Source organism: Pseudozyma flocculosa, assembly GCF_000417875.1.
Source record: "Pseudozyma flocculosa PF-1 unplaced genomic scaffold scaffold00014, whole genome shotgun sequence".
Lineage (NCBI taxonomy): Eukaryota > Fungi > Basidiomycota > Ustilaginomycetes > Ustilaginales > Ustilaginaceae > Pseudozyma > Pseudozyma flocculosa.
Genome location: NW_006920882.1, coordinates 184,712 through 197,478, shown reverse-complemented (window position 1 = coordinate 197,478; position 12,767 = coordinate 184,712). Strand labels below are relative to the sequence as shown.

General features: G+C 62.9%; 6 protein-coding genes across 6 annotated transcripts in view; 3 read left to right on the top strand and 3 right to left on the bottom strand.

The window, feature by feature from the left end:
* Nucleotides 1-393, top strand: part of PFL1_04330 (uncharacterized protein) — a gene marked incomplete at both ends in the record, with an annotated part of 6,715 nt that extends 6,322 nt beyond the window's left edge. The window contains 3 exons of the mRNA XM_007881856.1: nt 18-134; nt 234-247; nt 360-393. Of these exons, the coding sequence (XP_007880047.1) occupies nt 18-134; nt 234-247; nt 360-393 (165 nt within the window). The remainder of the gene's footprint in view (nt 1-17; nt 135-233; nt 248-359) is intronic.
* Nucleotides 394-2,846: 2,453 nt separating this feature from the next.
* Nucleotides 2,847-4,212, bottom strand: PFL1_04329 (uncharacterized protein; the record flags this gene model as incomplete). The annotated part of the gene is made up of 2 exons (XM_007881855.1): nt 2,847-3,347; nt 3,460-4,212. The coding sequence occupies 2 exons, from the start codon at nt 4,210-4,212 to the stop codon at nt 2,847-2,849; spliced, it is 1,254 nt and encodes a 417-aa protein (XP_007880046.1).
* A 637-nt stretch (nt 4,213-4,849) lies between these two features.
* On the top strand, nt 4,850-6,419 carry PFL1_04328 (uncharacterized protein; the record flags this gene model as incomplete). The annotated part of the gene is made up of 7 exons (XM_007881854.1): nt 4,850-4,901; nt 4,994-5,093; nt 5,189-5,201; nt 5,308-5,589; nt 5,682-5,859; nt 6,095-6,285; nt 6,387-6,419. 7 exons carry the CDS (start codon nt 4,850-4,852, stop codon nt 6,417-6,419), a joined length of 849 nt encoding a protein of 282 aa, XP_007880045.1.
* A 227-nt stretch (nt 6,420-6,646) lies between these two features.
* PFL1_04327 (uncharacterized protein) lies at nt 6,647-7,543 on the bottom strand (the record flags this gene model as incomplete). Its single annotated transcript, XM_007881853.1, has 3 exons — nt 6,647-6,706; nt 6,806-6,866; nt 6,960-7,543. 3 exons carry the CDS (start codon nt 7,541-7,543, stop codon nt 6,647-6,649), a joined length of 705 nt encoding a protein of 234 aa, XP_007880044.1.
* Nucleotides 7,544-8,215: 672 nt separating this feature from the next.
* Nucleotides 8,216-9,507, bottom strand: PFL1_04326 (uncharacterized protein; the record flags this gene model as incomplete). The annotated part of the gene is made up of 3 exons (XM_007881852.1): nt 8,216-8,923; nt 9,013-9,283; nt 9,404-9,507. 3 exons carry the CDS (start codon nt 9,505-9,507, stop codon nt 8,216-8,218), a joined length of 1,083 nt encoding a protein of 360 aa, XP_007880043.1.
* Nucleotides 9,508-10,497: 990 nt separating this feature from the next.
* The window catches only part of PFL1_04325 (uncharacterized protein), a gene marked incomplete at both ends in the record, with an annotated part of 3,399 nt that continues 1,129 nt past the window's right edge, over nt 10,498-12,767 (top strand). Inside the window, 2 exons of the mRNA XM_007881851.1 lie at nt 10,498-11,055; nt 11,354-12,739. Coding sequence (XP_007880042.1) covers nt 10,498-11,055; nt 11,354-12,739 — 1,944 coding nt within the window. The remainder of the gene's footprint in view (nt 11,056-11,353; nt 12,740-12,767) is intronic.

The window sequence follows — 12,767 nt, the reverse complement described above, 5'->3', positions numbered from 1 at the left end:
CCGCCGCCTCCGCCAAGGCCTCGCGCCCGACCGCCCGCAACCGCGTCAAGATCTTTGCCCTCACCGGCCGCTCCACCGACGAGGACAAGCGCCGCGCCTTCCAGACCGGCGCCGACGGCTACATTGTCAAGCCGGTGCGTGGTCATCCGTCCAGACTCCTCGCCTTGCAAAGGACCGCGTACTGACTTGCGTATCTCTGTCCCTCTGCCCATGCTCGCCGTCTCGTCCCTTAGCTGAGCTTCAAGGTGTAGGTGTCCGCGCGGTACGGCGTGCTCGCGATGCAAGCATTGTGGCATTGGAGCTGACCCGACCCGACCCGATTCGCCCCTCTCTTTGCCCTCGCCCCGGCCCCCTCGCAGCCTCTCATCGCTCCTGCGGATGCTGCCGCGGTGATGAGCAGCCAAAAAAGAACAAGCACCGACCGCTTCCCTCATAGACTGGTCTTGATCCCCGGGCGCCACCTCTCTTTCCACCCATCGGCCGCCGCCCGCCGCTCCCCCTTTCTCGCCGCCTTCACGGGATGATTCTATCTACCTACTCTGCCCATGCTTGCCTCTAGTCTCGCCTCGCCTCGCCTCGCCTCGCCTCGCCTCGCCTCGGCTCTCGACCCCTGCATCGACTCCGTCATCCCTCCCTCGTTCATCATCAGGCAACGGCGCAACGACATCCCCCTCTTCCCCCGCAGCCCCATGTCGTCCCGTGTCATTCATTAATGCGAACCCCCCAGCTGGCCCTACCCCCTCCTCCTCTTGTCTGAGTGCGGACGGACCGCGTGTGCAAAAAGAGGCCGTGTCCCCTCGTAGTGAGGCGAGGCAAGGGCAAGAAGGGCAAAAAGTGATCTCTCCCAGGCTCGAACTGAGGACCTCCTCCGATTAGCCAGTCGTGCAGACGGTGCCTACATTGCTTGTTAAGGAGACGCGCTGACCAACTGCGCCAAGAAACCCGTTGATGGCGGCCAGCAAAGTATTAACATTCATGTATACTGTTGGCCTAGCCCGTTTCAGCCACGGCACAGTCGTCGAAGCAGAGGTCAGTCGCCCATCATGTCAGTATGGTGTTGCAGGGGACATCAGTCTTCAGGCAAGGTGCTTGAGCCAGGTTTGTTCTAACCTGATGAGGCCAGCCTCAGACATGCCCTGCAGGTTGCAAAGGCAGCTGCCTGGCGGTCAGGCTGCTTGTGTTGGCGCTCATGCCTGGGTGTGTAAACTCACCTTTCTGAAACTAGAAAGTAGATTTTTCGACCATTCAAGGGCCTGGGTGCTATCTGACTCAAGAGGAGCAGGGTCCGCCTTCCAAGCTTGCGCCCTGATGATGGACACCTGTTGCTGGCATGATTGAAATGCGTCGAGCTTGCAAGTGTTAGGCGGCTGCCCAACACGCCCCCGCGGGCGCCCGAGTCCCAAGGAAGAGCTGGCGGGCGGCGGAGCCGAGCAGCAATTGCCGCAGCCAGCCCCTTGACCACGGAGGGGCTCGAGGGAGCTAGTATGTAGTCCCCCGGCTCCCGCGGAGGCCTCTGATGGTCTCCTTGTCGAATGTACTATATCCTCTGCTCACTAGAGACTGGTACAGCATCGATATCCTTACTCCTCTCCATCCCTGACCTCTCCGCGCAAGCCCTACACCGTCCTTGGCCGCCCGCGGTATCCCAAGACCCCGAGGGCGTAACAGCAAGATGCGTCCACGCTTGGCAGGACCGTGCCTGGAAGCATCTTCATGGGCTTGTTCAGCTTGACAGCCCACCTGGAAGTGTGGCGATCCTTTCCTCTGAGCTCTGTGATGTTGCCGTATGCCCTGTCCAGGACGATCCTTTGAATGATATTGCCATGCACTGGCAGGTTGACCTTCTTGCTGACGGCCTCGTACCAAATGTTGTTGGACACGCCACCACTGAGAGCCTGCATAGTCAGAACGCCCTTGTGCAGGGCCTTGTTGATATTGATTACAGCTCAAATCTGCTCAGGAGTGTACGCCTAGACAGAGCTGCAAAGGAATTCAGATTTGGACCATGGAGAATGGATAGTTGATGTCAGGGCTTTCCTGTTGGTCACAGCCCAGCACCTTGTGCAACCTTGAATGCAAGTGTTTTGGACCATCCTGGTAGCATGGAACAAGGGCTGGCAGTAGGGATGGATGCAGGGAGAGACATATCAACATGGCCATGACCATGTGGCACAGTCTGGTTTCTCAAATGTCTTGCAGAAGGCAGAAATGATGTCTGAAAGATGGCATGCTGCAGATGTCACACATCTCACTCATGACCTGATCAGGTGTGCATCATGTGTTGCAAGAGGCTGCACCAAGGGTGAGGTCAAGCTTCATCACATTCAAGGCTGCAACAGCCAGCTGCTGCACAGACGTGAACCCTAGCCTGCTCGTCAGGCCTGCTGCACAGAGGTGAACCCTAGCGTGCTCGTCAAGCTTGCAGCACTGGCCTTCGCCCCATGTGCAGACCTCCATCAGCCCTTTGAACGGCATCAGTTCTTTCAAGCTTCATCGAACTGCAGCAACTCGTCGGCACGAGAGGACAAGAGTCTGGTCAGTGGCTCGCTCTTCGTTGACAGTCTGACTGCTCACGCGGGGTTCAACATGGAGATCTTCATCAATTCTTTATTCATCATTGATGTATCGCTCTCTGACGATATTGCTGAAGCCAGAAGGCGTACTCTGACCTCAACGTCGAGCTTGTGGTCAACGGAGCGAGCCTGGAGAGGTCTGCTCAACGGCCAATGGACGTCGACACCTCAGTTCGGAACAAACTATCGACCAAAAGTCATCGCTACCTGCTTTCATCTGCCGCGGCAAGCTACCGCCATGACGCTACGTCGTCAGAGCAACGCCCGGAGCTCCTATTTGCGCTCAGACAAAGAGTCGAGGCCCGGCATAACATCGCCCTGCAACAGCGACAGAGACGAGCCCCCACCCGTTGACACGTGCGAAATCTTGTCCTCGGCGCCGTAATCAGCGGCCAGAGTCGCGGTATCGCCGCCTCCAATGATGCACGTGGCGCCCTTTTTCTCTGCCTCGAGGCAGGCATCGAGCATGGCCTTGGATCCCTTTGCGAAGTTCTCGAACTCGAAGACGCCGGCGGGGCCGTTCCAGAGGATGGTCTTGGCGGCGAGGATGGTCTGGGCGAACTTCTTGCTGGTCTCGGGGCCGCAGTCGAGGCCCATCCAGCCGTCGGGGATGCCCTCGGCGTCGGTGGCGCTGCCGACCTTGGCGTTCTTGTCGAACTTGTCGGCGGTGACGTAGTCGACGGGGAGGACGAGCTCGACGTTGTTCTTCTTGGCCTTGGCGACGATGTCGGCGACCTTCTTGCTGCCCTCCTCGTCGAAGAGCGAGTTGCCGATCTGCGCGGAGGGGGAGGGGGCACGAGGGGAAGGGCGCGGGGCAAAGGGAGGCAAGGAGATTGGTCAGACATGGAACCTCGCCAAGGGTCTACGACGCCCTGGTGCTGCGTACCTTGACGTTCTCGAGCGTCTTCTTAAAGGTGAAAGCCATGCCGCCGCAGATGATGAGCGAGTTGACCTTGTCGAGCATGTTGTCGATGAGCTGGATCTTGTCCGAGACCTTTGCGCCGCCGAGGATGGCGAGGAAGGGCTTCTCGGGGCTCTCGAGGACCTTTGCAAAGTACTCGAGCTCCTTCTTGACGAGGAAGCCGGCGGCGCGCTGGGGGAGGTTGACGCCGACCATGGACGCGTGGCCGCGATGGGCGGTGCCAAAGGCGTCGTTGACGTAGACGTCGCCGAGCTTGGTGAGCGAGGCGCGGAACTCTTCGACCTTCTTGGGGTCGGCCTTGACCTTTTCGCCGGCCTCGTTGGTGCCCTTGCCCTCCTCCTCGATGTGGTAGCGGAGGTTCTCGAGGAGGATGACCTGGCCGTCCTTGGCCTCGGCGACGGCCTTTTCGGTCTCGGGGCCGACGCAGTCGGGGAGGAACTTGACGTCCCTGCCGAGGAGCTTGGAGACCTCGGCGGCGACGGGCTTGAGCGAGTACTTTGCGACGGGCTTTCCGTCGGGGCGGCCCATGTGGGACATGAGGATGACGGCCTTGGCGTTCTGCTCGAGGGCGTACTTGACGGTGGGGAGTGCGGCGACGATGCGCTGGTTGTTGGTGATCCTGTCGCCGTCCATGGGGACGTTGAAGTCGACGCGGACGAGGACCTTCTTGTCCTTGAGGTCGACGTCGGTGATGGCGAGCTTGCTCGAGAGCGACATGGTGGCTAGTCGTCGATGTGGGAGGGTGCGGGAAGCGTGTCTGCAGAGGGAGGCGAGGATGGTGGCAGTGAGGTTGGTGGTGGTGGTGGTGGTGGTGGCGGTAAGAAAAGGAGATGAAGAGAAGGCAGGAGAAGCAGCCAACGTGAGGCCCGGGCGTGAAAGCAGCGAGAGGGCCGGGCAGGCGGGCGGGCGGCGGCGGCGGGATAGAGGGGCTGATGCCCCGAGCGCCGCGCCGCGCTGCCTGTCGGTCCTTCCGATATCATCACATCGCATCGCCGGGATCTTTCCGCGGCCGACTTTTTTTGGCGGGCTGCAGGGCCCCTTCCGACCCCGCCTGGCTGGCCTGATCGCTTGTTGGGCGCTCGCTGCACGGACGCCCTCCCAACCCGCATCCTCGCTATCGGCCGGCAGACGACGCCATGCGCCTCCACCTGACCGGGTGCCAGCTGAGTCTGCCACGGAAAAGGGCGGCGAGTGTTGGTCTCTTTGCTCTCGCTCTTCTTCGCGACATGGCTCCGCTCCTCCATCATCACTTTCGCATCGCACCCGACAGCATCGGCAACGTATTGCTCGCCCACGTCAAGTCGGAGAAAGCGGCAGGAGTATTCCCCCCTCCGCCCGTTGACCGCAGCATGCCATGCGCTTCCGCACCTCGGTGAAGGATGTCTCCATATTCACCCGGGTCGTTCGTGAGTGGACGAGGGCCAGACCAGCTGTGCAGAGACAGTGACAAAGACCGCTGATGCCATTCGAGCCCACTCCTCGCTCCTGCCTCACTCAGAGTCGATCGGCAAGGTCGCAAATCGATGTGTGATCCAGCTGACTTCGGAGCAGATCCGCCTCATCTGCACTGGCGATAGTGATGGCGCCCAGATCTGGTCGTGAGTGGTGCTCTGCCGCACACGGACAGCCTTGCGCAAAGGCGGCTGACCGGGTGGACTTCGCTCTCCCCTCTCGTCGCCCCCATTCCCTATAGCCAGATGACAGTGGTGCGTCCGACGTCTTCGGCCAGCGCACCCGCTCTGCTCGAGTTGAAGCCCTGCCCTGACCCTACCTTCGCGATCCCCGCCCCCCTCTGCCCCCCCTGCCCGGCAGGACTCGCTCTTTGAGGACTACCGCATCGAGTCCAACTTTCAGAACCAGATCAACCTCGAAGTGTCGCCCGACACCCTGCTCCGCGCCCTCCGCTCCGCCAACAACGCTTACAGCGTCACACTTCGCCTGGCCAAGCGCAACAAGGATCCGCTTCTCTCCTTCGCCATCTCGGCGCAGAGCCACACCGGCTCCAACATCGAGATCGTCCAGGACGTTCTCATCAAGGTGCTCAAGCCGACCGAGTTCAGCAAGATCAAGGAACCTCTCTGCCCTGCTCCCGACGTGAGTGCGCAGCAACTGTCGGGACGAGGCACGTCGCAGGCTCGGTGCTGACCCTTCCGCTGCTGCTCTGATACCGACGCGCCGCGCCGAAGGTCCACATCGTGCTGCCCAAGCTCGTCAACCTCCGCACCGTCGTCGATCACATGCGCTCCCTATCCGACATCCTGACGGTCTCGGCCAACCACGAGGGCAACCTGAAACTCTCGGTGGCCGAGGACGAGGTCAAGCTCGAGACCACCTGGTCCGATCTCGCACACCCGCACATCACTGGTGAGCGCGGCGAGGCGCAGCAACGAGCCGTCGATGGCGAGATGTGTCCAGCGAAAGCGTCGACTGACGACCGGCCCCTCTGCTCTTTTGTTTTTTCGCCTCCTGCTCGGCGCCCTTTCCCTCCCGCTCGTCGCCCTTTCCCTCCCGCTCGTCGCCCTTTCCCTCCCGCTCGTCGCCCTTTCCCTCCCGCTCGTCGCCCTTTCCCTCCCGCTCGTCGCCCTTGCCCGCCCCGCAGCCTCGCAGAACCCGGAGCAGACCTCGGACCCGTCCGAGTACAAGAGCGTGATGCTCGACATGAAGTCGTTTCTGCGCTTCCTCTCGAGCTACGTCGTGGCCACGACGACGATCGCGTGCATCTGCTCCAACCACTGCGCCATCTTTTACGTCTACATCGGCGACGTCGAAAAGAGCAGCGGCGTCATGACGGTGAGTGCGGCAATCGTGTGTGTCCCTCGAGGCGGCGCTAGAGAGTCTCGGCGGCTGAACGTGACCACCACCGCCGCTCTGCTTTGTCCCGGGCATTCCAGTTCTTCCTCCCTGGCATCGTCCGAGAGGACTGAAAGTGGGCGTCCCGTCTGCCGCGCCTATCAACCTATCGCGCACATTGCCGCATCGATACCCCTTTGCGCTGCACCCAGGTACCGCCTCATCACAGCCTAGCGAGCCGAAAATCGAATCCATGGCGAATGTCAGAGCGCCTTCTGCTGGTGCGCGGCATACAAGTTCATGAGATTCTGCTACAAGTACAAGGGGTTGCGAGGGGGTTTTGCATGGAAATAAGCGGCTCTCAGCCGTCCTGGAGCGCGCGGAAGAAGGAGTTGTAGGCGCCCTCGACGTCGAAGAGCATCTGTGGGTGCAAGAGAGGGCGGCGTCAGGAGCGAGGTCAGTCGGTCGGTCACGCGGAAGTTGAAGGCGAGGGCTAGGAGCATGGACCGAGCGGACTCACCTGCCGTGCCTGGTCCTCGTCGATCTCGTCGCTGGCCTTCATCTGGTTGAGCTTGATGAGCCTGCGAGGGATGGAGACGGTCGAGCCTGGTCAGCCGTCGCAGCTCGTCTCTCCTCGCCTACGTTGGTTTTCTGGGCCGCCTCGGTCGACTCACCAGTTGAGCAGCTTGGCCCTGATTTCTCCGCCGTCCTTGTCCTTGGACACCTCGTCGCTCCTGCTGTAGCCGCGCATCAGCTCGCTGAGGAGCGGGTGCAGCTGGTCCTTTGCGCGCAGCTTGAGTTTGAGGGCGTCCATGAAAGTGATGAAGTTCTGCGTCGTCTCGGCGACCCACTTTGCCCTCTCGCTCGAGGTCTGGGACGAGGACGAGGATGCGTGTTCGACGGTGGCGGGTACGCCGATGCTGAGGCGGTGGGCGGCGGCCGGGTGGTCCATCTTGTACAGCCGCATAAAGTCTGCGACGTCGCGGATGGGGTGCGACGATGCGGCCTCCTGATCGACGACGAGCTTGAGGATCGTCTTGTACTGCGCCAGGAGGCGGGTGCAGGCGGGCGCGTAGTCTGTCTCGCGGATCGACTCGCGCACGTAGGCGCGCTCGAGGTAGTCGAGCGTCACAATGACGCTAAAGAGCGTCGACATGTTTTCGTACCGCTCCCGCTCAAAGTTGGTCGTGTACAGCTGCGCCTCCTCGTACGGGTTGATGGTCGCGCCCGAAGAGTGCATCCCGGAGAGCGAGGCCATCGTTGCAAGAGCGTCGTTCCTCGCGCGCCGCCAGTCGATTATCGGGGCAAGGCGTTTACCGGTGCTGCTGCTGTTGCGGCTGCGCCTGCGTCTCTGGATGGCGGTCAAGTGCCACAAAAGGGGGAGAGAGATAGCGCTGTGCCTTGTCGAGTCAAGATCCGACGTGACGGCGAGGAAAGGGGGCAAGCGGGTCGTCGTCGACCAGCCAAGCGAGGGCAGTCGGAGGCCTGGATGGTGGTGGTTGCCAAGGTCGGCGTGGAGAGGGCCGGCCACCCGAGGCACACGGGCCAAAAAGGCGCCTGCCGGTCTGCGGCTGCGGCTGCGCCCGGGCCAACAAATCTTGATGCCTCCACCTTGGACGGGCCCGCCAAGCACAGCCGGCTCGACCTTCGCCTCGGTGCAGCATGCTACAAATCATCCACCACCGGGCAACGCAGCGAACGGACATCAATCATGTCATTACGCCGAGAGCCCTTTTGGTCACGATCCGATGCGCGGGATATCATACGGTGACCGCCCCGACGCCGAGCGAGGCGTGCGGCGTGTGCCGAGGCGGCGGAGCCACGGACCAGACCTCGCACCGACGATGTGCAAGAGGGGGTAACGAGAGACAAGAAACCATCGTCGCCTCAAGGGCCGCACAGTCGGCCTCGGTCGACGCAGCTAGAAAGGCTAGGCGGGGTGGCTGAGCATCGACTTGGCCGACAGGCTCATCTGGACGAACCTGACGAAGCGTTCGCCGTGATCTTCTTCCTCGTCGTCGTCCTCGTCCTCGTCGTCGTTGTCCTCGTCCTCGTCCTCGTCCTCGTCCTCGTCCTCATCGGAATCTTCGTAATCTTGCTCGCCGTCGTCGGACAGGCCTCCCACCTCTACAGCCCTCGCCTTGGGTTCGCCGCCGACGTCGAGGTCGCGGTGGTCGTCGCCCGTGTCAAGATCTGCGCGCAGCGGGTTGCTGCGGCCGTAAAAGGCGCCTCCCTTGGCCTCGGAGCCGCTGCCGTACTCCTTCACGTCCGTACGGGCCTGCTGTTGGGGAGGGGATCCAGGAACTGTCTTCCTCTTCAGTGAGCTGCCAAGGCTGGAGCCGCTCCCTTCGCTGCTGAGATAAGCCGGTTCCCGCGCAGTGCCAGAAAAAGGAGCAGGCGTCAAAGGGCGGCGTCTGGTATGCTCCGAGTCCCTCGTTGCCTCAGCAGCGCCAGACGCGTCAGCGGAAGTCGAAGAGCCAGGCCCAGGCTGCTGCGTTGCCTCTGCCACCTTGCGTTTCTTGCCTTGACGGGTTCCCGATGCAGCAGGGGCAGACGCGCCATCGCGGACCTTGAACATGTCTTCAAGGAACTTCTTGGTGACGGCCGGCGTGTACGCCTCATAGACATTGTATGTCGACTTGTGCGCAAAGAAAAAGCAGGGTGCGGTGCGGCGCGAGTGAGCGCCAGCCAATTGCATCCGTCTTTTCTGACCGAGGGCAGGCGTACCTTTATGTGCAGCAGGAACCATTGCCACACGTCGGCGTCGATGAGTCCTAGCCTGATCTCTGTGCGGAGCAGCTCCTTTTCGTCATCGCTCGTGGTCGAGGGGGCTTGGTGCGAGATGAAGAATGCGTCGACGATGGCCTGCAGCCTCTCGTGACGCGCATCTGTGCTTGGCGTGGCGAGCATCCAGGCGCCTCTCTCGAGCGTCCAGCCGACAAAGTCGAGGAGCGGGACGACGCGTCCGTGGAACACGGCAAAGCGCGCGCTGTCGAAGCTGCCAGGGTGGGCAAATGCTGCGCGGCTCGTGTCGGATGAGCTGCTGTCCTCGGTCTGGCCCTGGGAATGGCGCCGAGGCAGACGGCGGCTGGCGCCAGGGGACTTGGGAGACACTCACTTCTTGTGGATGGCAGCGTTGAGCCAGAACCCGTTGGCGGGCGTGTCGATATCGTCGAGTAGGTCCGGCTTGATCCTCGGATCAAAGAGCGAAAACCCTTGCATGTCGAGACTGCGGACTGCGTCGTCGATGAGCGTGGTGTCGTGGTTGTCGATGAAGCTGGACTGACGCCGAGTGTCGGTGGGCTCTGTGGCCCAGGAGCTCACGAGTCTGATGAAGTGGTCTCCGACTATGGCCGGGATGATGTGAGCTGCTTCCAGCTCGGATTGGGAAGGGCTACCTTCCTTGGTAACAGCGCATCGCGGCGCTGTGCCCGGCCGGGAGCGCCCAAGGCGGCCTCGTAGACGCTGAGCGGTCCTTGTCCGGGTGCGGGCGTTGGGATAGTTGACGAGTGATGGTGGTGAAGTTGCGAGCTCTGCAGAGATTGTGACGATGACGCCGAGAGGAGCGTCGAGTACGCTTGTAGCGAGTTGGCGACGGGGCGTTGCTGGACGCGCTCCTGTACGGCTGGGGTGCCGAAGCCGTCGAGGTTGAAGGGAGCATCCGAGGCCACGAAGAAGTCGTATAGGGCCACGGCGATTGAGGTGGTGCGAGGACGAGGGAGGCGCACCGAGATACGGAAACGCTTGCCTCGATTGTCGGTCGATGAGGGCAGCACGGGCAAGATGATGGCGGTGTCGCCAGACATGTTGGAGGTGATGGCGGTGCCAGGCTGTTTGGTCTGGATTGCCTTGAATGCTGGTGTGGTGTGCAGATCCAGGCAACCAGAGGTAGGCAAAAGCAAGCAGGCCAGGCAAGGCAAGGCCAGGCCAGGCCAGGCGAGGCTATGCTGTCTTGTCACCACAGGTGTGAGAGTGAGGCTCTTGTGAGGAGAGGCAGAGACGGAGAGGCGGAGAGGCGGAGAGGCTGCCGCCTGCGCTGCGCTGGCAAAAAGGGTCCAACATCGGTGTGCCCGCGTGCGTGGCATCCCGCCGCCCCGCTTTCCCCTCGGATTCAAGACTGCATCTGCCAACGTGGAAGCTGACCTTGCTTGCCTTTCTTCTTGCTGCCATCCCGTCGCCACCAGGCCCAACCCTCGACAGCAACACCACACAATGACACCACCCCCCGACACCCCCGAATCGATACCGCGCCACTCGATCAGGCTCCGCCACCAGCCCGGCCACGGCCACGGCCCCGCACGCAACCCCGACCACGATCCCGCCCCTCACGACCGCTTCCCATCCCACATGCAGGCCGCCACCGACTCTGGCGCCACCGACTCCCACTTTGACTCGCCGCCCCAGGGCCAACATCCCTTCCGTCCCTTTCCCAGCAGCAGCAGCAGCAGCAGCGGCGGCGGCGGCACCATGTCGCTTCACCACTCGGCGCCACCCTCTACCCCCGGCAGCGCACCCATGAGCCGCGCTCCCAGCCTCTCGGCCCTCGACATCTCGGCCGACGTCGGCGAGGGCGTGCTCCTCTCCATCAAGTGCCCTTCCCTCGTCCGCGACTCGGCCCGTATCCGATTCCATCCCGACACCACCGTCCTCCAGATCAAGCAGAGCATCGAGAGGACCTGGCCCGGAAAGCCAAGGTCCCAGGGCCTGCGCTTCATCCGTGCAGGCCGCCTCCTCGCCGACACAGAGACCGTCGCCGAATTTGCCGTTGGCGTGAGTGCAGTCTCTCGAGCGGTCCGTGGTGGTGGTGGTGGTGGCAGTTGGGGCAAGCCGCCTCTGCCACCCGCTTCCTCTCTCCCTGGCGCTCTCTCTCTCTCTCTCTCCCTCTGAGCAGACGGCCATGTACTCACACGACGACCCACATCCCGCCCCACCTTGCCTTGCCACGTCACACAAAACCTCCTCGTACGCACGCTCCCCTCCTCGCTCCTGCCTGCTGCCAACGCTCGGGCTCTACCCGCACCATGATTGCCCATCTATCCCCTCTTTTCACCACCGATCGGCCGTTCAGACCGACCCCAGCGAGCCCGTCTCGGTGCATCTCGTCATCCGGCCAGACGCCTGGCTCGACCCAAAGAACCGCCCGACCCCCTCGCGACGCAGCTCCTACCTCCGCCAGGTCCCACTCGCTTCGCCCCTCTTGACGCCTGGCCTCCGAGACATCTCGTCGTCCTACTTCACCACCCTGCCCACGTCGTCGCCCCTGCAGTCGCAGAGGACATCGCCCAGGGCCCAGCCCACGCCCCTGCCAGAAGATCGACCCGTGCCATCCGGCAGCCACAGCAGCGTCAGCACAGCGAGCACCCGCAGCAGCGGCGCAACGCCAGTCCACGCCCCGTCGACCACCCGGCCCGGTCGTCTATCCCGCCAGAGCAGCCGATCCGGTGACGGTGCCGACATGCACGGCTTCGGCGGTGGCATGTGGTGGAACACGGCCGTGGCCGACTTTGCCCTGCCCGCCAGGATGACGACGGCGTCATCGATGCCGCCGGCGAGCGACGACCACGACAAGTTCAGGCAGATCCTGATGGCGACCGCGCCTGCCAACTACCCGCTGCTCGTCGACTCGGCTACGCTGCTGCACGATGTCTACCTGGAGCGATATCGGCGCCTGTATCGAGCAAGCCAGAAGGGCCAGCTCAGCGGCGAGGCTCCCGTCTCGGCACTCGCCGGCGATGGCGACGGGGAAGAGAGCGACGACGACAACGCCGACGAGGACGAGGATGTCCTTTCGCTCGCGCAGTCCGTCGAAGACGAGCTCTTTGGCTGGGAGCCAATCGATATGCCGGCTCTCGACCGCCGACCGGACGTCCCGGGCGGAAAGGAGCTCGAGTATCTCTATCACGAGGTGCAGTGCAATGGCCTGCCTTACCTACTGCAGCTCGCCGTGACGCCCTCGGATCGACAGAGGAGCGCGGCCATGTCCCAGCTCCTGGGCCGGATGGAGCGTCTCGCCTCGACGATCAAGCTGCTCAACAGCCTGACGATGCACGCCAGCCTCTTGGCGGGAGCCGCCGACGTGGCGCCGTTTGCACCTTCGGCCATGTCCCCAGCCTCCGGGACGGCGCTGTCGCCCGATCTGCACGCCCAGCTGCCAGCAAGGGCAGCAGTCGCCGCAGCGGCTCCACCGCCGCTCGGAGGCGCCGATCCGCAGAATCCTCAGCCGCGGGGTCGCGCTGCCGCTGCGCAGCTCGTCCCGGTGGCCTGGCGCTCGACGTTTGCGGGCCTGGCCGAGCTGACGTGGAACGAGATCTTTTCCATGACGGTGCCCCTCTTCTTCCTCGGTCTCAAGCTCGGCATCTTCCTCTACGTCTTTGGGCGCGGGGCGTCGGACATGAAGCGCTTTGCCATGATGGCGGCGGCGTCGATCTACGTCGTGTGGGAGGCCGTCAAGCTCGTCAAGCGCAGGACCGAGATGCGCCTCG